Below are 24,277 nucleotides of genomic sequence, written 5' to 3'. Positions count from 1 at the left end.
CTAAAGAGTGGGGGTAAAAACACACAGATCTGTAGAGATCCAGTCCACGTATTGTGTCCACTATGACAGATATTTTTGTCTATATTGCTTTTACAAGATACTACGAATGCTTCTTTAACAGCGCAAATGTGTGCATAGCAGGATAAAACTCTACACAACAAAAAAGCCAGGTTGAACATCCCCTGTTCTCTCTGGTTGGTTCGTCCCCCCCGCCGCCCACCAGGAAGTGTATATACATCAGCACCGTTGGCTGCAATCAGCTGAGTGCAGATTCCTGCTCATCATGGGCTCCGCTCACTGTTAATATTCCTGTTATTGTAGCCTGAATCCTAGGTTTATTTTTATTTTCATTATCTCCTTCGTTCATTTGGAATAGTTTGAGGTCTGACCCGCTCTGTGATCGATCTGAGATCACATTCCTGTTTTTCCTTCATTGGGTGAGTCGTTGAGTTTGACATTTTAGATTCGATTGTTTTTAATACCTAGGCAAAATATATAGGTTGTATATGTGCTTACAGTGTGGCAGTAGAACGTACTTGCTGTACTATTTAAGGTTGAACGGAAAAATCGATTAGGAAGCTAACTTCAGCTTTATGCAGAGAACAGTGACTAATGCTAAATTGTCAGTAACCTGACCTAATGGACGAGGCTCAAGTTCGCTTCTTATTCGCCAGCTTCTTGTTTTTTTTTTCCGTTCCACCTTAAATGCCTCAGAATGTAACTGCTGCACCATTTAAGCGGGAACGGGACAATTCCAACAAGAAGCTGCCGAAAAATAAGCTGACTTAAGCCTCATCTTAATGTGAATGTACGTTAGATTACGTTATCATCTCCATGAGTCTTTGAATGTCACACTATCTGAATTACCTGAAATGGTCTGGATTAGCAGATTCATGTGTCACAGACTAATTTTCGAACAGTGTCATTGTAACTGGTTAGTGATGGAGCTGAAATCATGACGCCTTCCAAACTGGACTAATGGGGCTGAAGACTAATCACGAGCTTATTTGTTGTTTATGTGCCGATTGGTGTTCCTTTGCTGAGCTCAAGTTCTCCCAGCACCATCATTTATACTAGACAGTAATGGGTAGCATAAGACGTGCATGTCAGTCGTCTGTAAGGCGGTGTTGACATGCATGCTAACTTCTATAATGTCCAGAATGGACATGTTATGGAAAACTGGATTTTTCTTGCTTCCTTTAATGGAGTACGCCAACACTGTTATATTTTCAACACACATTTTTCACTCTCTAGCCCATCCAGTCCATCAATGGAAACTATTTTCCTAATGTCACAAAATACAACATTTTTTAAAATTATCTACCTGTTCAGCCAACATTGGTTTAGCCCCGCCCATTCACACTGAAGTTATAAGGAGTGTTTCAGTCCCGGCTGCTCTTTGAATGAGGCACAACACAGGGCAGCCAATTAGAACAGAGGTCATTTACATATGGCGGTCTTAAAGACACTGTAACAAAAACAGCCTGTTTCTAAGGGATAAAGAAAGATTGGAAAATTGTTATGTAAAAATGAATTACGACTTTTTTGGTACATAATCCCACACATGCCTTAAGTGGAGCGCAGGGGTAAAAGGTAATATACATAAAAATATAGGATATGGGCCCTTTAACACTGGCCAGTGGCCCCAACAGGTGATCTCACCAAACATTTTTCAGTTTATGATAAAGTGATGTCATTTTGTGGTTTTCTAATGTTCTGCTAGGCCTGAAAGTGCTGCAGAGTTTGTGTGTGTTTCCTGCTGATAGTCTTGGCTTTCCTGAAAATGTATGTTTTAAGCCTTTTTTAGACATTTTCTTGTAAGATGAAATCTGATGTGTTTTATATAAAATCGTTGTGTACTTGTGCAAGATGTACTATTAATGTAGTGTAATAGTAAGGTCTTGTATCACAGCCCCTGTATGGTGATTATATATTGTGAAGTATCTGACCACTTCCAGCTGTGCACAAAAACTATTTATTATTTTGACTTTTTCTAAAGTGAATTCTAATGGAATATGAAAATCAAGCGATTTGGTGTGGATATGCATGTGGAAGAGGCCTAGATGGCTGTATCTCGCACCAGTGAGTGGTGAATTGGTTTTGCAGAATAGTCTATGAAGTAGGCTTGAGCTGACAATAGTATCATCAATCAGTGATTAGAGAAGGACAGATCAGTGTTTTTTGGGGTCGATATCGATTGCCATGCAGCACGATTGGCTGATTGCTGAAACCGATGGAGGGCGGGGCTGGATGCCACATTTAAAGGCGCAGTAAATGATTCTGGAGAATGATTGGTATTTGAACTCAACAACAAAACAAATACACCCCTTCCTTCGGTGTCCCTTCAGATGCTCCACCCCCCAAACTCATGGGTGCACATTGCCAAAGCGAAAGACACTTTTTTAGATCTTCATGGCCATAAAACCCTTAACAAATGTTGTATGGACAAAAAAATCAGTTGGCAAACTTTCACTACAATTGCTCCTGCAAAGCTAGCCATTTGGGATTAGCGATCATAAACCCATTGGTTCTGTGAAACAGCAAAAATAAGTTAACGTTACCCACATGTCATGCAGGAACACAGCAACCCTCATTACTTATCATGCCTTCAACTCTCCAAGAAACTGAAGTCCGCTTTTTTGTTTGAATTTTTCTGTTGCATTTTAAATGGTGCAGCAGTCACATACACATTCAGACTAGCATAACCATGCGGAGCTAACAGGATAAAACAGTCCTCCTGCTTCACAGAGAAATTTGTAAATATATGATAAAAAAAATTGCTTTTGCAGTTCTGCACATAAATTTATTTTTTCAGCTGCTGCCATATCCAGAGGTCATAAAGCTAGTGCAGTGTAAGCTAAGCTAAAATTACTGTTCGGATGTTAACATGCTAACAGAAATGAATCCTCAAAGCTTTGACAAGAAACTGTGTTAAATACAGCTCTGCATGTTCGCACAGTGAGTTTACAGTCAAATAGGAACCAAATATGTAATATACTTCAGGATTATCTTACATTATATATTATTAAAATAATAATAATTATATTATGCTTCATGTTTTCCACTAGTGAAATAGAGATAATGAGGCTAAAGTTTGCCTTCTATTCGGCGGCTTCTTGTTACAAAGCCGATCATTCCTTCCATCTCAATCACTGATAGTTTCCATCTATCACAATCGTTAATTAAGTTGGGTAATTTAAATATCTGAAAATATCCTATCCACAGTATTTCTTTTAAGTTCTAACATTAGTCCATGTCCTGAATCAGCTCTGACATGTTGTCTGGCTTCAGAACATTCAGTAGCAGTGCGAGGTAGATCTTTTTTTTCTTCTTAACCTTTGTCATGCTTGTTAAACTGATAAAGCTGTGCTGCAGCCTTCCACGCACACAGTGGCTTCTCACGAAACATAAATGGGGATTTTTATGTTGTGATTACATCAGTTATTAAAAACAAAGACAACTTATTGCTACAATAACAGCAGCCTTTAGGCTTTTAAGTTTTAGCCGTTTTATTATTTTAACAAGAAGTGAGTTATTGGCTGTGAACAAGTGATTTATTAAATCTACAGCAAAAACTTCCAAACCATACCAAAAAATACCAAACCATAGCAAGAACAAAGTTCTTTGTTGTTCCAGAAAACATGCTTGTTTTCTCTGGTTTAAATAGGGACAGCAGGTAGTGTGGTGTTACCACAAAAACCTGCTGTATTGAAATGGTTTGCTGGAGAAAGGAGCCACGGATTTCAGTCGATTTTTGGTCTGCCAGTGTAAGGAACACTCTGCAATTGATATTTATTGCTCTTCTTTCTGTGTGCACTGAAAACACGGTTAGATGGTGTGCTGGTGGTACGGGAAAGCGACCTGAATCACCGATTGCTATGGGACACGGTCGGATGACGGTATATTGCACATAATATCAGAAGCCTACTATGAAGCATGCAGTCCTATATCTCTTAAAGTCAACCTGAAAAAAGACCATACATGTCCCTGGTCATATTAAACATGACTTATCATTCCACAGTCCATTCCATTTAAAAGTTTCTAATTCTTGGTTGTTGTTTTGGTGGTTTTTTTTTGGGGTGGACTCATCATGACAGTTGTGACTTTTGGCCTCCTTGAAAGTGTCTTCTCAGTTTCCCGCAATGGAAAACACCAAACAGTTAATGGCAAAACAAAATATGAAGATTAGACAATTTTAAGATCAAGAAATTAGATTAAGAACTTGGTCATTCCAACCAAATAAACGTATTCAGTTTCAGGGGGACAGTGTGCAGAATAATATTAACCAAATCATTTGATGTTTTACTTCTTTTTCTCACCACCCCCACCTATCAAGCAAAACTCTCAGCTAGTTCAGTGACTCTCTCAGTTTATCCTATAGCAAGTTTTGTTTCCTTGGTCCAGACTAAAGCAGAAAATGACACGTTGCATTTTAGTTTTGGTTTACTTAACGTTCACACTGACATATTTAACATTGAAGCAAAAGATGTAAACAAAAGTCATACAAGTAAAAGGTCGTAACTAATTAGGCTGTTTTTATGACATACAATAACTGTGATAAGGTCCACAGAATTTTCTGAATCATGATGTTCTGTTCTCTGTTCTATCTGAGTTCATTTTCTTTTTTATTTATGTCTTGATTTATCTGTCTTATATTAAAGCAATAAGCCTCAAAAGTCCCTGTGTTATAATCGTTTTGTTCAACACAGAGCGACAGGGTGGAATCCCTGTAACACAGCCTCAAGTGGCTTACTGCTTTTAGAAAATGGAGAAATCTTGGCACGTTAATAAATAAGGTAATTTATGTGTGCAGTCAGCTGTGTATGTTGAGTATTTTACAATGGCTTCAAACGTGCCTCAGCCTCGTTTTAAAACCAAAGGTTATGAAAAGAGAACTGCATCAGAAACTTATTTTTTCAATGTACCAAAGAAGCTATGCAGGAGGAGACAAAGGTTTATTTCGTGTTTGGTCTGTATTGTCTTCATACCTCAGATGAACCACACCAGAGTTTGTTTCGAAGTGAACCAAGATCAGCCTGCTTAGGGGGTCTTAGTCCACTTATTTGGTCCGCACCTGAGTTTGGATGACAGCATTTTCACTTGTTCTAACTAACTGCACTAACAAAGCAATTGCGCTGGGGTTCGTTTTAATCACACCAAACCCGTCTGAATGCGCAGTGCACTTCTGTACAGTGTATGGTGTATAGTGTTGTAAACGCATACATGTTCATACACACACGTGGTGCATGAAAAACAGTGGTTGATGTGTGAACTGTGTTTGCATGTGCTGTACATCATCTGTTTGCATGTCATTTTGTGCTGTCATCTGACTAAATTGTCTTGCTGTCTTTGTGCTACTAATTTACTTCAGTCTCATGGTTAAATGAACTCACTCTCTTCCTCCACCTTCTCTCACTCAATGTCCCCCTCATACGTCATATGTCTCTCATACACCGATCAGGCATAACATTATGACCACCTCCTTGTTTCTACGCTCATTGTCCATTTTTTTTTTTTTTTTTTTGGTCATAATGTTATGCCTAATCAGTGTACGTCAACTGATAATTAGCAGTATTTAGAAGTCGTGTCAGAACTTTATCCTTCAATTTCCTACACAAGACAGTACAGTCCCATACTAGCTTACAATACTTTAAATACATGATAGTGCAAAACTAGGCTCAAAGCCCAACAATATGCAGGACAAGACAATATGAGGCAGATAAGATGTATGAGAATGTGGGTTGTACAAAGATTGCAGTGCTGAGTACATTAACTGTGCAAATTATATGTAAAATGTAACAGCAGGATAGCAAAGTGCAAATAGTACGTATCACTAGGCTTGTGCCTTGTGTTGGTAACTGAGTTACAACAGAGTGACAGTTCCCCTTGTTACAAATTTCGGTACCGTTTTTTAAAAAATATTCATTGATATTAGTGTCTTAATTTTTCATGCAAACCAAAGCAAGAAGCTAATATTCCCACTCATGAACATAATTTCTATACATTGAGCTTTTAAACATTAAACATTGAGAACTGCATGTGCATTTATGTATTTTTGTGCACTGAAGGTATTTTTTATGAAAAGGCACAGAAGAACAAATACACACACATATATATATATATATATATATATATATATATATATATATATATATATATATATATATATATATATATATATATATATATATATATTAGTTATTGGGGCATCAGACATGTAGGGTTGTATTTTGTTTAAAAATAATGTTCATACTTTTGGTTGAGTGTTGTTAGGCGCTGTGTTCTTAGTTTTTCTGGGACTCTTATTTTGAAGGACTTTGGGGGCATAAGGTAGCAAGCTTCAGTAGCCCATCTGGCCAGCAGAAAAACAGTAGAGCCTGAGCTAGCCTGTGTGCTGCATGTTATCTCCATTTGCCGCATGCTGTTTTGAGTTGAATCTCCATTAAAGCTGGGCCAATATTTATATCCAGCTGTGTGTTTTTTTTTTTGTGTTCACCGTTTGGCCAAATGGTTAAATTACTCATCTTCCGCATGGGAGAGCAGGGTTGTAATGATTTGTGCTGGTAATGTAATAATGTATTTCTGGCACTGCATGAATGAGGTCATTATATCTGTTCTGTCATCTCCACTCTGTCGATTTGTTTATCTCAGAAACTAATATTGCGATAACGATAAAAATATGATTTATTGTGCAGCCATAACCGATACCTTATTTTTCAGCACTTACTTTTTTAGCACTTGCCAACACGGCTATCAGTACCGTAATGAGAGACCTACTTAAATCTAAGTCTTAAGTAAGAATTATGATGTGCATTAGTTACCTTTGTTTAAGTAGCATTTCGGTGGAGAAGAGCTGGTTTTGTTCCGTGTCAGAAAAGTGCTTCTGTACACGTGTAAGTAAAGTATGTTTTATTGTTTTGATGCTGTGCTCCTCATCTGTCTCTTTCAACCACAGTCTCTGTAGCAAAGCAATAGGAGGAGTGACATCTGAGGCTTATTCGAGGAGCTCACGTGTTAAGTTTTACATCTTGTTGGAATCTTTTTGGCTGGTTGAGCTGTAGTGGAATATCCTCTAAAGTCAGACATGCACTGTGTGATTTTATAAAATCTTGTTTTTTTTTATTGACAACTTGCACTGGATGTTTGAACAGACCAGCCTACAATTTACATGCTCACACTGTACAAAAATATGGTCTGATTGACACGCTGCAACATGAGTGTTCGCTCTGCACACAAAATACAGCCCCTGTGTGTCTGAGTACCGATCAGAAACTGTGCTGCAGCAGCTTTGCTAACTTATGCCACACTGTGCGCTGAAACCTAAACCAAGCAGTGATGTACAGTCTCTTTACTCCATATTATATAAAACATCCTCCAACCTGGTCTAAACACGTACTATGAATATTTTCCACACAGTCACCCAAATAATCCATATCTCTATGGATTTACCTCAAATTAACTATAAGTTAATTTTCTAGGCTTTCTTGATCTCTTATTAGTTTGCCTTTAGGTAGGTGGTAACTTTTGTTACAGCTGGCCTAAATTAGCTGTCTCTGGCCAAAACAAAATGCTACTTCAATGTACACCTCCAATTGTAACTTATGTTGGGCCATACAATAGAGTATACCTCTACCAACAATACTGAAATCATTCAAACATAGTCAATATGTGTTTTTATACATTTTGTAGTCAGATTACATCATTCATTTTCTACATACCTTTAACTCTTGCCTTGTCTGTGTAAACCATCACTGGGCCAAGGTCAAATAGCAAACTTGAAACACAGCTCTACAATAATGTTTTTGAGTAACTTGATCTTAGGATAAGCTGTGGTTCTTGCATATTGATCCATGCAGTAAGTGAAGGGCTATTTTGTTTGAACTGGGTTCCTTCCAGCATAATTGAACAGACCTGATTCAACTCACCAGGTAATTAGGAAGGACATGGCTGTTTTGAGGTGATAGGCAGTTTTATATAATTCTAGGTTCATAAGAATACAGCAGCACCCAGTGTAAATTTGCACATTACATTATTACAACTTGTAATGTGAGACTGCAGGTGGGTTTGGCTTTGGAGCTGCAATAATAAATATGTCAAGCCCTGAATATGTTTGTGTATGTCTGTGTACTGAAAAGTGCTTGTTGGCTTACTGCCTTTGCTTAACACACAGTGTCAGCTTTATCAGTTCTCTTAATGTGTTAATGTTAAAGATTAGCCCACCGCTAGGTGTGTCTCAGAGTTAGGCTGCAGATGAGACAGGAGAGACTTCTCTTATACAACTATACTACTTTTACAGGGCCAGACATGATCTCATAACAAAATCACATGCTGGATGCACAGAATTGTTTCGGTAAAACCACTTCACATACAAAATAGATGTCTTGGCTTGTTTGCCAACAGGATATGATAAAAGGTTAGTTTACCAAGCCTGGCCTGCTGTTTACATCTTGATGTTTGAAATGCCCAAATTCTGTAATGTTCTTGGTTTGTGTTAATTGTTGTTCCTAATAAAAAAGCAAGGTTGTTTTTAAATGCAAAGGGGATTCATACACAGGTCACAGCATAAAAATATAGAACATAGCTTCAGGCAATTTCAGCATTGTATTTGGAACACCAGAAATAATTGGCAGCCAAGAAAGATGCCACAACTCTGAATAAAAAGGGCCCCATACAGCTGCTAGTAACCCATCGTCAACTTTTATGACCTGCCCAAGGACGTCTTCTAAAGCTAATTTGTAGTACTGTTGTAGTCTACCTGTTGTATTCATAAGCTAATGTTTTTCCCTTGCAAGAGGTAATGTTTATTTTTACCATGTTATGTGTTCTCTGCACACCTGACACACATCTATGTACGTAATTGGAGATTTGGGGGACTTTTCAGCCATACTAACTTTAGCATTACATTCATGGGCTAACAGCAGGCTTGTTGTCAGTCAGACAACATTAATGAGTGCACTGCTTTGATATCTGCTTTATAAAGTGTTGGATTGGTTTAGAAATTTCACTCTCTGTTTGTTTTCATGGTTGCTACAGTGTCTCAACAGTCATTTTGAAACAGTTTTGTGTTGCATGTGAAGGATTGTATGTTTCAAAGCGTACAACAGCTGAAAAAAAGGAAGGACCCATTTATCATCCACATTTAAAGGATAAAAAGGGAGCCTTCAGTGATGCAACAACTGAGAAATACAGCCCACATCAGCTGCATCCTTGGCTTTGAGACATGGATTCTGTCTCACTCTCTTTTTGTCTCTCACTTTCTCTTCCATTTATTCACTCTATGAGCACATTTTGTCCTGTAGTGTCTGACATAGTTAGTCAGCAAACAATATTTAATGGCAAATGGGTAAAATACATTTTGTTATTCGAAAAATAAAATGGCTTTGCAAGGTGTTCACTGGAGACATGCATGTTGGAGAACTGATAAATTGTATGTTGGTTAATTTAAATTAAAAATTGATCCTGGAAACTGTTTACATGACTCAGACCGAGGAAAACCTACTAAGATTGCTTTACAATGGTGGTGATGAGTGCTGGTGAATGAGGCCCAGTGGTTTCTTTGGGTATCATTTTTTTTGCTATCTTGCCCTTTGAATGTATCAGGCCTCAGATAACATATTTGTTTCTTTAGAATGATGTGTTTTTCACATTAACCACTTGGAACCACTGTGGAGTCCCCTTTTACATCATAACAAGAATATCACCTCTTCTACTTACAAACACAAAATTAGTATTAAGCTAACGTTTACACAAATGCAGTATCAAGTGCACATTTGACAGAATGTCTCCTCTTGTTTTGATAAGTTATTAGTGAGAAATGTTTAATATAAAACAGGAACCATGCATTTGTTATCACTGGCTGTTATGATTTCGAAGCAATTCCTATGCGGTAAGCTAATATCATTCCTGTCAGGCTATGTTGTCCTTGTTCAGAAGTGTGTATTTGTGTGTGTGATGGTAAGGGTGGCACGTGTTTTTGAGTTTACTTGTGATAAATCCTCTAAATCTGTTGATGTGCATTTTTGGCTCACGTCAGAGTTTGTGCATGTGGGGAGCATGTGTGTGTGTGTGTGTGTGTAAGTGTTGGAGAGGGTGGACTTCCTCATGGCTTTTATCATGGTGACTGAGCAGATGTCCACTTTTCTAAGCAAACACTAATCTTTGTTCATGTGGGCTGTGTCCGCGCGTGCGTGCGTGCGCGCACATGCATGTCCTGGTTGGTGGGGGTAATGACTGCTTAATTACACTGCACTGTAATCTGTGTGTGTGTGTCCGTCTTGAACCATGGTGTGGTCACGTGTCTGTCACCAGCTCTGGGTTTATCTGAGTGTAAGCTTTGGGGGGATAATAGAGTATCTTTTTCATTAAGATACCTGCAGTTTAACATCACAGGCCAAAGGGCTAAACCAAGATAAACACTGCTGTGCTGGTTCAATAGCAGGATCTTTTCATGTTTCTCACCACCTATAAACATGTCATTGATTGATTTAGGTCTGTCACCATCATCTCCACACAAACTGCAAGCAGCAGTTTGTCCTTTTTTTTGTTTTGTTCATTGTGTGCAAATTACAAGGCTAAAGCCGCGGTCACACTGAAGTGTTTTCTCGCTATTTTCTTTGCCCAGGTGGTACTGTCAGGCCTGATGTGATGTGGTTTTGGAGGGAATGTATAGTTTGGTAAACGTTTGGTAAATGTTAGCTGGTTAACTAGTTTTATTTTTTAAAGTCACCACGGCTTAAAGTGGCAAAATCAGCCTATGAAGCTGCCCTATGTGGATACTTAATGCATGTCGGAAACAGCTCAAGCTCAAATAAACAAACAAACGTTACTCACCTCTGCCCTGTAAAGGTGTGATAGCAGCAGGCAGAAGTTGTTTTTGTGATAAGTTCACAATCTTTTTGCTGCGGGTAAACATCTGACTGGAAAATAATTGCGGTCATCTTAAATAATGGAGATCAGCTTAAATAATTGCATTCAAGTGATTAGGTAATAGATCGTTTGGTAGCTGTGAAATTATTAGCTTTATGATTCTGTATTTTATCATGTCTGCAACTGACTGTACAACACAGTGAATGGTCTATTGTGTGTGATCAATAATGTATAAAAAGAGAAATTTGTCATTTTGCTTTCTAGCTATTCCAAGTCTACGAGCAGCACAGCATTGCCATAAGAGCAGTGCCACCTGGCACACTGGGGGTTAAGTGCCTTGCCCAAGGGCACAACCAGGAATGTCCTGTCAGTTCTGGGGTTTGAACTTGTTTGGATGTCTATTAATTTCTGCACATTTATTTGGCTCCTGAACAGGACTTGTTGCTGCATTACAACCCCATCTAAAACTATCTTAGAATCACCACTATTCAACTTACACTTGATAGGTAATATCCCATGCCTCAGAGTTAACACAGTTAACAGAGTTAAGTCACAGCAGTAGTGTGAAAAGCGCATACACATGTACTTTGTGCATAAGCATTGAAATATCATGCAAATAGTCTTCAGATACTTGGCTGTCATTAGGCTATCCTTAAGACTTTGACTGTAATTAGGCTATCACTAAGACTCTCTTATTTTTTTTTCCTTAACCCCCCCAATATTCTTTAATTGAAATGTAATGACTTTTGCCTACCTCTAAAACATCCTCTGGCTTTTCACCGTGCACCAGCAGGTGGAGAAAATTAATATTAACCAATAAAATCATGTTTCATGCCTACTTTCCATCACTCCCACCTATCTTTCAGCTAGGTCAAAGACTCTCCCTAGTACTGTATTTTCACGGTATGCCCAGTTTTGATTTTTGATTCATATGTACTTTCTGCAGGTTGATCCACTGGCGAAAAAGAAAAAAGACTCCCAATGTTTTTTAAACTACTATAATAAAATCAGATATTTTCCCCTGTAACTCTGTTATTAGATAAACTGGGACGCTGTTGGCGTTCTGTATGTGAAATGTTGTAACTCATGTTGCTAGTGAGCTATTAGGTGTGAAAAGGAGTAGAGGCCTGCTGCTGAGAAAACAATTCACACCTCTTCACTATGAAAGCTTGTTAATAAATGTTGATTTAATTGCTCACCTACAAAGACAAAATCCAGCTTGCTTCCTGTTTTGATAGACATTTCCATCTAAATATATTCCATCAATGTTCTTCAAGAAAAAAATGCTATCATTTAATATCATAAAATATTTCAACTGAGGAACCTCCAATAGCATTTTACAGCTACTCTGAATAAGGGGTTAAGATCAGTTGATTGACTTTTAGTTCATTTATGGACTGTGTGCTGTCTACCAGTATTATTTTTTAATAGACAAAAATGCATTAGTGTCCTCTGTCTTCTCACCAGAACGGATGCTGAGTATGCTGGGAAAGGACTGAAGCATGATGGATCCTGAGGAGGCAGAGCTCCAGAATGACTACCGCTACCGTAGTTATGCAGCTGTCATCGAAAAGGCGCTGCGCAACTTTGAGTCTTCGAGCGAGTGGGCCGACCTCATCTCTTCTCTCGGAAAACTCAATAAGGTATCTTGAGGGTATCTTGAGTCAAAGGTCATGATCAAAGATAGCTTTTTACTGTAGAAGTTGTAGAAGAAGAAGAAGAATAAACCACTATTGTCATACATATAACTTATAGTGGCCATTATTTTTGAATGAGCTACCTTGGCTAGAAATTTGTAGGTAGTGGTGAACCATAACTATTAGAGCTGGACCTTCAGTTTGGGCCATAAATGTCACAACTCGGTCATAAACAAGGAAGATCTATCATAATGCTAATTTCTGTTTGCACCCCTATGAGATTCTAGTAACATGATAGTGCTAACAGTGATTCACATTAACATTTTGGCCATTCTAGATTAAATAGAGACATTTAAAACTTAATAGAGACATTTGATGTTTTATTTATAGCTTGCAAAAGGCATATTAACATATATTTTACATAGTAACAGTTTTACAGTAACTCCTTCAGAACCCTGGCATAGAGCTCTGAAGGAGTCACTTCTATCCAGGCCTAGAATGATGTTTCAAAAAAAGAAAAGTTGGGACAGTAAGTAAAATACTAATAAAAACAGAAAGCAGTGATTTCTAATTCTTCAAGACCTTTTTTTGAACAAAAAAAGTAAAAAGACAAGATATTTTATATCATCAACTTATTATTATTATTATTATTATTTTTTTTTTTCATTATTGTTCAGAAATGCTGCTGACTTCTCTGGGCTCAAGCTCATGTGAAATGGACTGATAAAAGGAATGGAGGTGTATTGTGGTCTGAGTCCACCTTTCAGATTGTTTTTTTGGAAATAATGGATGTTGTGTTCTCTGGGCCCAAGAAGAAACAGTCTATCCAGATTGTTACTAACGTAAAGGTCAAAATCCACGGTCTGTCCTGGCATGATGGAATATTCGTGGGTAACTTGCACTTCTGTGGAAGTACAATTAATGTTGAACACATTTTGGAGCAACATATGCCTTTTAGATGCTATATTTTTCAGGGATGTTTATGACACAATGACAACATGACAACACCAAGCCACAATTTGCAGGTTACAACAGCATGTCTGCGTAATCAGAGACTGCGGGTGCTAGACTGGCCTGCCTGCAGTCCAAATCTGTCTCCTATTGAAAACGTGTCTTATTAAGCTCAAAATCTGGAAAGGCCCCATACGTTTGCACAGCTGAAGACTTGTACAACGAAAGACTGTCAGAGAATTACGCTTTTAAAACTGAATCAATTACTATCTTCAGTCGCTAAACCATTAATAAGTGTTGTTAAAATGAAATGTGATGTAACACAGTGGTAAACATGCTCATGCCTCAATTTTTTTGGAACATGTCGCAGACATCAAATTTGAAATGAGTATATATGTACAAAACAACAGTGAAATACATAAGGTAAAACATCATATGTTGTGTGTTTTATAATTTCTTTAATTTAATCCAGGCCAAACAGAATTTACTAATCACTGCTTTCTGTTTTTATTAGCATTTCACATCTTGTCATAACGTTTTTTTAGAAATGTTGTAAATGGTTGTAAATCAAAAAGTGATGGGTTGATTCTGTGGTCAGCTCCTAATTATGTTTGTGGTTAATCTGACACTTTAGGCCTTCAGCTCTTCAAGCCCTAACCAATGGGAGTGCTAGCTTGGGTTTATCTACCTGGAAACCACAGAGGGGGAAAAAAACCATGATTAATTTTCCATTGTTCATTTAACCCTTTAGTTCCAACCAAAATTTACTATGTAAGTGACACTATGTAAGCTTTGGGGATTTGGAGACCCATTTGGTAGAAATTTGTAATTGTATGCAATGTGCGGAAGAACATTTAATAACGCAGTTGTGCTTTAGACGCCTCTGAAAGTGTGAATCTAATGACTGTGAGTGTGTTAAACGGTATGAACGGCTCAGAAGGCCCTAAATGTTCCCCACTGCTTGCAGGTGTTAGAATCTATAGCTCAAGATTTTTTTAACACAGTTTGTGTTGACCTGTAGACCATCATCACCACCGTTGGTTGAATATTTTTAGTTTATAGATTATTCTCAGCCAAGCAGTGACAATGAAGTGTTTAAAACCCCCATCAATCTTACAGTGTTTGGATGCATAATGATACTATACATTTTGAATCCATAATCAGAAGAGAAATGCTAACATAACTACACAAAGTTGGAACATTGTGCAAAATGTAAATAAAATGCAGTGATGTGCAAACCAACCTATATTTAACTGAAGATAGTACAAAGACAACATATCACATGTTGAAACTGAGAAATTTTGTTGTTTATTCAAAAACATATGCCCATTTTAATTTTGATGCCAGCAACACATTTAAAACAATTGGAACAAGGGGCAGCACAAGCTGGTAAAGTTGTGTTATGCTAACACAAAACTCCTGGTAGAACATCTTACAGCTAATTAGGTTTATTCACAACAGGTCAGTAACATAACTGAGTATGAAAAGAGCATCCCAGAGAGGCTGAGTCTTTTAGTAAAGATGAGGAGGGGCTGACCACTCTGAAAACCGCATAGGCAATTGTGAAACAATGCAAAACTAATGTTTCTCAGTGTAAAATAGCAAAGACCTTGGGGATTTCATCAGCTGTGGTACATAATATCTTTTAAGATTCAGAGAATCCAGAGAGATGTCAACCATTGAAAACATTTGGCACATTCAAAAATGAAAAATATGACAAAGGAGATCCTGAACTGTTGAGCAGCTGAAATCCAATGTGAAGCAAGAACAGGAAAACATTTCACTTTCAAAGCTACAGCAAATGGTCTTCTCAGTTCCCAAACACTTGTGAAAGAAGAAATGATGCAACACAGTGGTAAAATGCCCTACTTTTACCAACTTTGTTGAAACGTGTCGTTGCCATCAAATTCAAAATGGGCATATATTTTTCAAAAAACAATTAAATTACTCCATTTCAACATTTGTACTATTTTCAAATAAGTATAAGGTTTATATGATTTGCACATCATAGCATTCTGTTTTTATTTACATTTTTGCACAACATCTCAACTTTTTTTTTGGAAAAGATGTTGTACAACATTTGTTTATATATTTATTTATTTTCTGGTAATTCCCAAAATAATATATATTTTTTCATAAGTCATTTTCTTAGACAACATAAATACCATAAACAAAAGTACAATATCTGTGTCAGCAAAAAGTACATTTTATGGCTACATCTCAATATTAGTTCATTTACAATTTAACCTTCTGTTTGTGTATAAAGTGTGGCTCTTACCTTCTGGCTGAAATGAGTGAAAGGGAATTTTTAATGTGGCTCAATCACTTACAGCAAACTGTGGACCATTTGCAACCCCCTTCCAACAAATCTGAAGCAGTATTCCAAGCTGAGAGCGTGATTGGAAGTGATTGTCAGCACAGATGATCTGATAATGTGAGAGAAGAAACTCTTTAGCTTTCCGATCGAGCTCGGAGTGGCCCTCCGGTATTTTCAAACATGTTTGCTTTTTACAACTCCAAATGTTCATAAGTCATTGAGTGTAAGATGGTCAGTGATGTAATTGAACGAGTGATTTAGGCTAGCAGAGAGCTAGTAGAGGGGGGAAAAGGTGAAGAGAGAGATGCATGCATTCAAGTTCAGACAGATAATCACTCTCTTTACAAATTTTAAATCAGTAGCCTGTTTGTAGTAAAATTTTTCTCCAGCTCTGACTGTAATATCTGGGCTTCAACCGCATATTCATCCCCGGTTGTGTTTCTACTACGCTTCTTGTATGTGCATAAAAGCACAGACATGTCCGTTTAGCTTTGTTTGTATCATGTGATAACAGGGGAGATCTGGGAATTTGTGGATTTTGTGCCTTATCTAGTGTGCACAGCCTCATGACAAAATAACAGTTTTGTTACAGTAGAGTTACAGTAGAGTTCTTTTTTTACGTTTGTGGTAATTACTCGTCATTTTATCATAAATTTTATTAAATAGAACTATACAAACCATTCCTGTAATCACATATTTAATAGCATAAATGTAACTGTATTTGGTTCACAGCGTGTGTTGTCTCACATATGAAGAGACATTTTGCTAGTTTGAAAAGCAGTCACTACAGTGGAAAACCTCTACTATATTGCTTTCACATCGCTTGACCTCTTTACCAAAAAAATGCATGAGGATTGCATTTTACAAACAAAGTGCTGAATTAATGTCAAAATTGAACACAGTCTGCCTTGAAATGCATTCTGCCTTGAAGGTGCAGCTATACTGCTTTCCACTGTACAGTACTTTAAATGGATTGGCCTCATTGAAATGCACTCATAACAATGAAAACTGTGAAGTCCACATGACATAGGTGACTATGTGAATTTGTGCCAAAATAAAAAGCAAAATCTCTACTACAGTGTTTTTACTTCGCTAGACCTCTTTTTTTGTACTTCAAATGTATTTCCTCATTGAAATGGAACCACGATAGTAAAATGCAACGCACGCACAAGATTGCGTTTAAACAGTAACATTCGCAAAACGCACCAAAAATGAAAAATAAAAGATCCCTTACATTTAATTAACGTTGTTTGAAGCACTGTACGGTGGAAAGCAATATAACCATGCATTTACTACATTTCAAGGGACAGTGTATTCAGTTTTGACACAAATTCAGCATTTAGTTTTTAAAGTGCAAATCCTTATGTTTCGCTTTTCAGTAAAGAGGTCAAGTGATGTGAAAACAAGTTTTGTTTTTTCCATTTTGGCACTTATTCTGCATGTCACTGTGGAAATGTAATGTCATGCATTTGCATTGCATTTCATGTTTTTTCACTACAATGATTGCTTTCCAATACTTGTAACCCCATCTAAAAAAAAAAACTGTCTATTAATATGCGTGTCATGACAGCCCTACTACAAAGGGCACCTAAACGGACTGTGCACCCGACAAAATGACCGATGAGTGTAGCTACCAGTCCATATTACACTGCTAGCTTAGTGCGGTGTTTCTCAAGCCTGGTCCTGAAGGCCCACTGCCCTGCGCATTTTAACATTTTCCTTGCTCCAACACACCCACCTCAACTCAGTAATGGGTAGTTAATGAGCTAATTTGTTGGATCAGGTGTGTTGGGAGCAGGTAAAACACCAAAAAGTGCTGGGCAGTGAGCCTCCAGGGCCAGGCTTGAGAAGCACTGCATGCAGTTTGTACATCATCCATTGTACATCTAAAAAGAAGATGGACATTACTGGATGTTTTAATTCTTTGTACTTTTGTTCTTCATGCTTTGTTCACTTGTGCATGAGACCCCAAACAATGCTTTTACCTTGACTATTCACTCTGACATGTCTTCTGTAAAAGAACATGAGTTGTAAAAATGGACCTCATTCACTTCTAACTTTCACTTTCCTCTGTGAACTTATCTTCATTCAGTTAGAGACCAAATTTGAACAATGATACTTCTCGTTAAAACTGTTCTGGTGTGGTGTTAGTTAACAGTACTCTTGCAGGAGGAAGTTTGGTCAACGTACAGTTCCTACAGAGAGGTGAAAGGTCCATGGACTATATGGCCCATTCACAAGCTACAGCTTTAATAAACACAATGTAATCTTTGACTTTATGCACACAGACATGCCAACAGTGAACCTACACATGTCTTCTGAGTTTTTAATTGTAAAGTTAATAATGGAAAAATAGTGGTAAATCTGAAAATAGAAGTTTTCTTTGGAGACTATTTTGTCTTGCAGCTGTTAAAGAAAGTCAGATATCACATATTTGTAACTATTTTGTGTGAAGACTTTCTGTGAGGTAGTTTTAGAGGCTTTAAGCTCTTCAGATGTCTGGTTCCTATCACCACCACTGTGAACTATCTTCATAAGGTGTCACTCTCACTCTCACTTTCTTTTGTCTTTCTCTCTTTCCCTCTCTTTCTTTTACTTTTCTCTCTCTTTCTCTCTCTCTCTACATGTCTCTCTCTGTTCTTTCTCTCTCTTTTTCTATGCACACGTTTCTCTGTTCTTTCTACTTCTCTTTTTTACATCTATTGCTACATCTCTCTCTCTACATCTCTCTCTTCACATCTTTCTTTTTCTGAATCTTTCTTTTCTTTTTTTTTTACTCTGTCTCTTTTTCACTTTCATATCTCACTCACGCACTCACTCTCTTTTGTCTCTCTCTCTTTGTTCTTTCTCATGGAGAGGAATTTGTGCCAAATTGAAAAGCAATCATGACAGTGGAAAAATATGAAATGCAAGGCACACATGGCATTACTATTCCATTGTGACATGCAGAATAGGTGCCAAAGTGAAAAACAAAGTCTCTGTTGCATTGCATTCACAGTGTTTGACCTCTGTACTGAAAAAACGATACATGAGGATGTGCTGAAATGCTGAATTTTTGTCAAAATTGAACGCAATCCATCTTAAAATACAATGAAGGCACGTGAAGTGGTTAGCTTGACAGAGTGCACGTGTTGTGTACTAATAAGCATATAGTTTACATAAATAAAAATATATGTTATTATTTCTAACAACATCTTTGGTAACAAGGTAAAACGATCAAACTTTACCCATGTAGCCAAATCATATTTTGTGTGTAAACAGTCTAAGAATACTGACTTGTTGTTTTCTGCAGAATGACCATCAGACAAGATGATGCAAATGTTCTGTTTTTATGAGAGAGATCAGGTTTGAGCAACAGGGCTGTCCTTAAAATGTGGGACACGGTTTAAAATTACTTTTTTTTTTTTGTTAAATAAATTAATAAGGGAAGTAATTCTTTTGACTTTAAATTGCTTGTAAATAAACCAAATAACATTTGGCATCATTCCACAATGTCATCCTTATTTTTTATATTTAAATTTGTTCTTGAGAAGCACTAGCCAAAAAGTCTACATCACATTCATGATGTATTCTTAGACTGCAGAGTTGTTCGCACCTTTGTACTCTTGAGCGTGTATGGAAATACCTGAGAAACAAATCCCGAATAACATTGGTGAATGTCAGAATCTCTGTGGAAACTGCTTAAGTGGGTTTTAAGAAGAATGGTTGGTGAATGAGGCCCATTGTATTTATGGTGTTACTGAAAGATTTTAATGAATATATTTCATAGAGAAGTTCAATGGCAGTGAGATGGGACAGCCCAAAATCACCATAATTAAGGTGAATATAGCAGAGGTGTGGACTCAAGTCATATGACTTGGACTCGAGTCCGACTCGAATCGTGAATTTGACGACTTGTGTTAGAATTCAGGTTTGCCTCAATAAGCTAGAGATGAGCGAAGCACCAACAGCAGTAAGCCCTCGCTCAGTGCTTAAGCTCCAGCCTTACTGGAGAAACTTATCAGGCAGACCGTTTTCCTCATGGTAGCACAACAAAAGATATACAGTTCTCTCTGGCTAAACGATTTTTACAGCTTCTGCAGGAAAAACAAGCGCAGCATGCACCATGAGGCTGAAGTTATTCACCAGCTTCATATTGGAATTTGCCGCTCCACCTATGGTGCAGCAGTTTTGTGCCGGATTTTAACTGCTACACAATTTAAGATGGAATGGAAAATTCAAATAAGAATCTGCTGTCAAAAAACAAAAGTCAACTTCAGCTTTTTACGTTCACCATCCTTTTCCTGTCTTTTCTGTAAACTTTGTTCAGCTTGGTCATTTTGTTTTCCGCTCTCTAAATTTAATTCAAACTAGTGGTTGTTTTTTATTGGCTGTTCTAGTTTTAGTGCTCATCTAGTGTTTATTTTAATCCTAGGTGCCCCATGTAAGTTAAATTAGTACTTTGAAAACTCTTCATGTGTAGTGCACTACTCTTTTGTGTGCATTAGTATGCCTATCATGGTTATCTGTGTACCATGGATTTTGTATTTTATTTGGAAGGGTGAAAAAGATATATAAATTTAATATACAAACACTACTAACATGCTGTTGTTATCAGGCTGTAATACTGTTACCGTTATTCAGTGTTGAAACAGTCTTAAATTAGCTGTAGAATGCATATTGATGTGTGTAGGATGTGAAGACTAGGACTTGGGAGTAGACTTGAGACTTGACTGTCTTGACTTGAGACTTGACTCAGGACTCAAGTGTCAAGACTTGAGACTTACTCGTTACTTGCATCTTAGTGACTTGTTCCCACCTCTTGCATACAGACGTTTTATGTGTTTTTGTGATCATTTTAATGCTAATTTTAATAATTTTATTTTAAATAAAAATACAGATCCCTTCACTTCCACAGAATTACAACTGTCACTTTATTGCTCTTAAAATTGTAATGGGACATAAATTCAACTGTTTTCATGGAAAGTGCCCCCTCTCACTTTTTGTTCTTCCCTCTTTCTCCATCCTTCATGTTGTCTGTCTCTCTCACTTTTTGTTTCTCTCTCTCTCTCTCTCTCTCTCTCTCTACCTCTCTCTCTCTCTCTCTCTCTCTCTCTCTCTCTCTCTCTCTCTGTCAACTGCTCTTTATGATATACTGATTTTCTTGTTGACTTAATGAAACAACACGGATGTGACCTACAAAACTGTGTGTGTGTGTGTTCTGCAGTTCTCCAAGAGGCTGTGGCTGAAGTGTGCATCTAAATTGAAATTGTTTCTGTTCTTTTCTGTCCGAGTTGTATTTGATCTTGTTATCGTTCCACCCCTGCCTCTATCTCAGGCTCTCCAGAGTAATCTGAAGTACTCTCTGCTGCCTCGGCGGCTGATCATTGGGAAACGGTTGGCACAGTGCCTGCACCCTGCCTTGCCCAGTGGCGTCCATCTTAAAGCGCTGGAGACCTATGAGGTCATCTTCAAAATCATCGGCACAAAATGGTTGGCCAAAGACCTCTTCATTTACAGGTTGGTCTAGATAAACAGACAGATGACCAGGGTACTTCTCACTGCACCTACTGTATTTATCAAAAGACATTTTTAAATCATTATCTTATAAAACAATAAGAGAGAGGCTGTGCATTACAGTGATTTTACCCTGAGAAAGAGGTGCTGTTGGGTTTAAAATAATCACTGTAAGGAACAGCCTGTTGGGACTTTCTTGTTTATTTTAATCGCAACAAAATACAATGTCCAAGTTCTTCAGTCAAGCAGTGGAGTTCAATCACAATGCGCTGCGTTTGCCAAGCAACATAAAATTACCTACATACAGTACTGTCCAAGTGTTTGAAATATGAAACTGGCTTTGCTGCAGGTGCATGCATAAAATGAGTGTAATTTGATGCTAATATTTTACAGGTTTCAAATAATTTATAGGAAGCTGTATAAATGAACAAACTTTTGATGATGAACAGAGGTGTAGATGATACCATAAAAGAAAGAAAAGCTGTATAACGTCATGAAAAAAAACATATTTGAAAAGCAGTGACCAAATAGTAAATTATTAAAAAAAATAGATAATTACAGTTTATTATTTAATAACCTTTAGTATTTCCTGTGCAATTTCATAACTTCTCATTGTTTTTAGAATCTCTGAAATTGTGGATAAAGTATCAGTTTGTTTTGCTGTGTAGTTTATAGAATTTCAATTTCCGTTGTTTTACAGTGTTGAAGTTATTAGTAAAAAACAATAACATGACACACAATTCTTAACTTTTTTATAGTTTTTTGGAACTTGTCACATTAATACAGAATTAGCTTGATGTGTCATAAAATCTGAAAAAAAAAAAGTTTTCTTTGGGGATTTTGCCTCTGAACACCCTGCGTGCACCCCTCCACCATGACTAGGCTTTAAAAAATATACATTTAAGGCTGAAATGAAAATCCATCACCAGTACCCAGCTTAAATGGAAATGGTCTTCAAAATGAATTTGATTTGAACTGATTTTCTTTTCCATCTTGCAATGACCTTTGTGCTGCAGTGCTTGGTAGAAACCTTTAGGGTCAACAACTTTTTGGGTTTTCTGATTAATTGACTGTATTGGGAGGAGAAAGCCGTAAAGTTCCCTGCATACATTAATTTGATCCTTGTTTGTGTTATGCTATGGGAAAACTCTGTGTGTGTTTATTTGTATGTGCAGTTCAGGACTGTTCCCTCTGCTGGCTCATGCATCCATGTCAGTGAAGCCGGCTCTGTTGACTCTGTATGAGCGTTACTTCCTGCCCCTGCAGAAAGCTCTGCTGCCCAGCCTGCAGGCCTTCATCATGGGTTTGCTGCCCGGCCTAGAGGAGGGCCTTGAGGTTTATGACAGGTACACATTCAGCTTCTCGTTATGAACAGCATTTATTTTTGAAGTGGCCAATGGTGTAGACTGGCAGGCATTTTCTCATTGAGCAATCACAAGTAAAATCTAAACAATAGGGTTTAAGGCTAACAGTCCTCATCACTTATGTCTCTCTTTCTCTGTCTTTCCTTTAGAACGGATGCTCTGTTGTTGAAGTTGTCAATGTTGGTGGGTCAGTCAGTGTTTTATGGAGCTCTGTGGGGGTCTGTGCTCGTGTCTCCACTCGTGCGCCTCCCAGCTTCTCTTTTCATAGTCACACACTTCGACCGCATGGCCTCCAGCTGCGAGCAGAAATACATGCTGGGCACTGACCATAGACTAACTGTGAGTTTATGTGCGCTTGTTTGTAGTATTGTATATACCATCACACCACACCTGGTAAAGTTTTTTGGTATTTTAGATGGAAAGCACCTCATGGTCCAGGCTTCTAACTAACTCACTCAGTCAGAGCAGTTAGCTTTTGTTTGCATCATTGAAAGAGAGGAAACCCAACCTGTTGCTTTTGTACAATTCTGCATTATACATACTCTGTGTGCACAATTAAACTCAGGTCTCAGAAATGAATGCGCCTTAAATTTAGCTAAAATCACTAATTAGAAGGTGTGTTTGGACACTTCAGAACACATCATAGTGTATTTTGGGGGTTCCTGACCCAAATGCTTCACAAACTTCTCTATTACAGACATTTTGTGCAATATCTCTATCCGTCTCTGTTTTAGGTGAAGGCGATGTGTCTCTCTTTGCAGGACACTAATGTACTGGTCCAGAGAAACATGCTGGAGATTCTTCTCTACTTCTTTCCCTTTGCAACATGTCTGGTCAGTACATTTGACACATGTGACTTAAACTAACCTCCTGAAGGTGTTACTGAAGCTGTTGCTTGATTCCTAGTTTTACTTGCGGTTCCTGTAGGATCCTGAGAAGAGTGCTATCCCCCTGAAACGAGAAGAGATGATCACAGTGGTGTCTGCTGCCTCTCTTACTCTGCTCAGGAGGGACATGTCACTCAACCGCCGCCTCTATGCATGGCTTCTAGGTACCAAAAGCACACAAATGCTGTACACACGAATTAAAGAAAACACAGTGCAGGACTTCATATTGATTCTTACATGTGCACATTTTACAAATTAGTTTTGTAGCAGTCACTGACATCCTTATTTACAATATAAAGCCTTTAGATTTATAACTGAATAATAAGTCTGCAGTTTAATGGTTTAAGGGTAAATGGATGACATCTATTACATGTCATTTCCATATCCAGTTCATGTCCGTTAAGTACACATTAATAATTTTTCAGGAGATATTAGATATAAAATAATCCACTTGCATAATGAAGGGGGAAGTCAAAAGAAAATAAGTAAAAAGAACAGATTTCCAAAACTGGAGCTGAAAAATTTGTTCATAGATATAGAGAAAATGGGACATTTTACAAATTACATAAAGAAGCCTCATTCAGTGTGATGGGAATTTTTGCTTTGGATCCTGAGAAACAGAAAATGCAACCCACTTCTAAGACTGAACTTTTGAATATCTGAAGTTTTGGAATATCCCTGCAGATTACTTTGAAAAACTTAAAGCAGATCTCCCAGGCAAAGGGTGAACTGAATAAATGTTAAAACATTTAATTGTAT

The 24,277-nt window shown here is 37.6% G+C and overlaps 1 protein-coding gene across 5 annotated transcripts in view; it reads left to right on the top strand.

Moving 5' to 3' along the window:
• Nucleotides 1–229: 229 nt before the first annotated feature.
• dop1b (DOP1 leucine zipper like protein B) overlaps nucleotides 230–24,277 on the top strand; it is a 57,767-nt gene continuing 33,719 nt past the window's right edge. For all 5 annotated transcript variants that reach the window (XR_005007355.1, XR_005007368.1, XM_036572620.1 and 2 more), the window contains exons 1-7: nucleotides 230–437; nucleotides 12,334–12,509; nucleotides 21,089–21,270; nucleotides 22,443–22,613; nucleotides 22,781–22,970; nucleotides 23,366–23,464; nucleotides 23,559–23,682. Coding sequence is in view for 3 of the 5 variants with exons in the window: in XM_036572620.1 (XP_036428513.1) it covers nucleotides 12,369–12,509; nucleotides 21,089–21,270; nucleotides 22,443–22,613; nucleotides 22,781–22,970; nucleotides 23,366–23,464; nucleotides 23,559–23,682 (907 nt within the window). In the remaining 2 variants the exon portion in view is untranslated. The remainder of the gene's footprint in view (nucleotides 438–12,333; nucleotides 12,510–21,088; nucleotides 21,271–22,442; nucleotides 22,614–22,780; nucleotides 22,971–23,365; nucleotides 23,465–23,558; nucleotides 23,683–24,277) is intronic.

Source organism: Colossoma macropomum, unplaced genomic scaffold (genome assembly GCF_904425465.1).
Source record: "Colossoma macropomum unplaced genomic scaffold, Colossoma_macropomum, whole genome shotgun sequence".
Classification (NCBI taxonomy): Eukaryota; Metazoa; Chordata; class Actinopteri; order Characiformes; family Serrasalmidae; genus Colossoma; species Colossoma macropomum.
The sequence above is the reverse complement of the archived record's forward strand: the minus strand, read 5'-3'. Positions and strand labels throughout refer to the sequence as shown.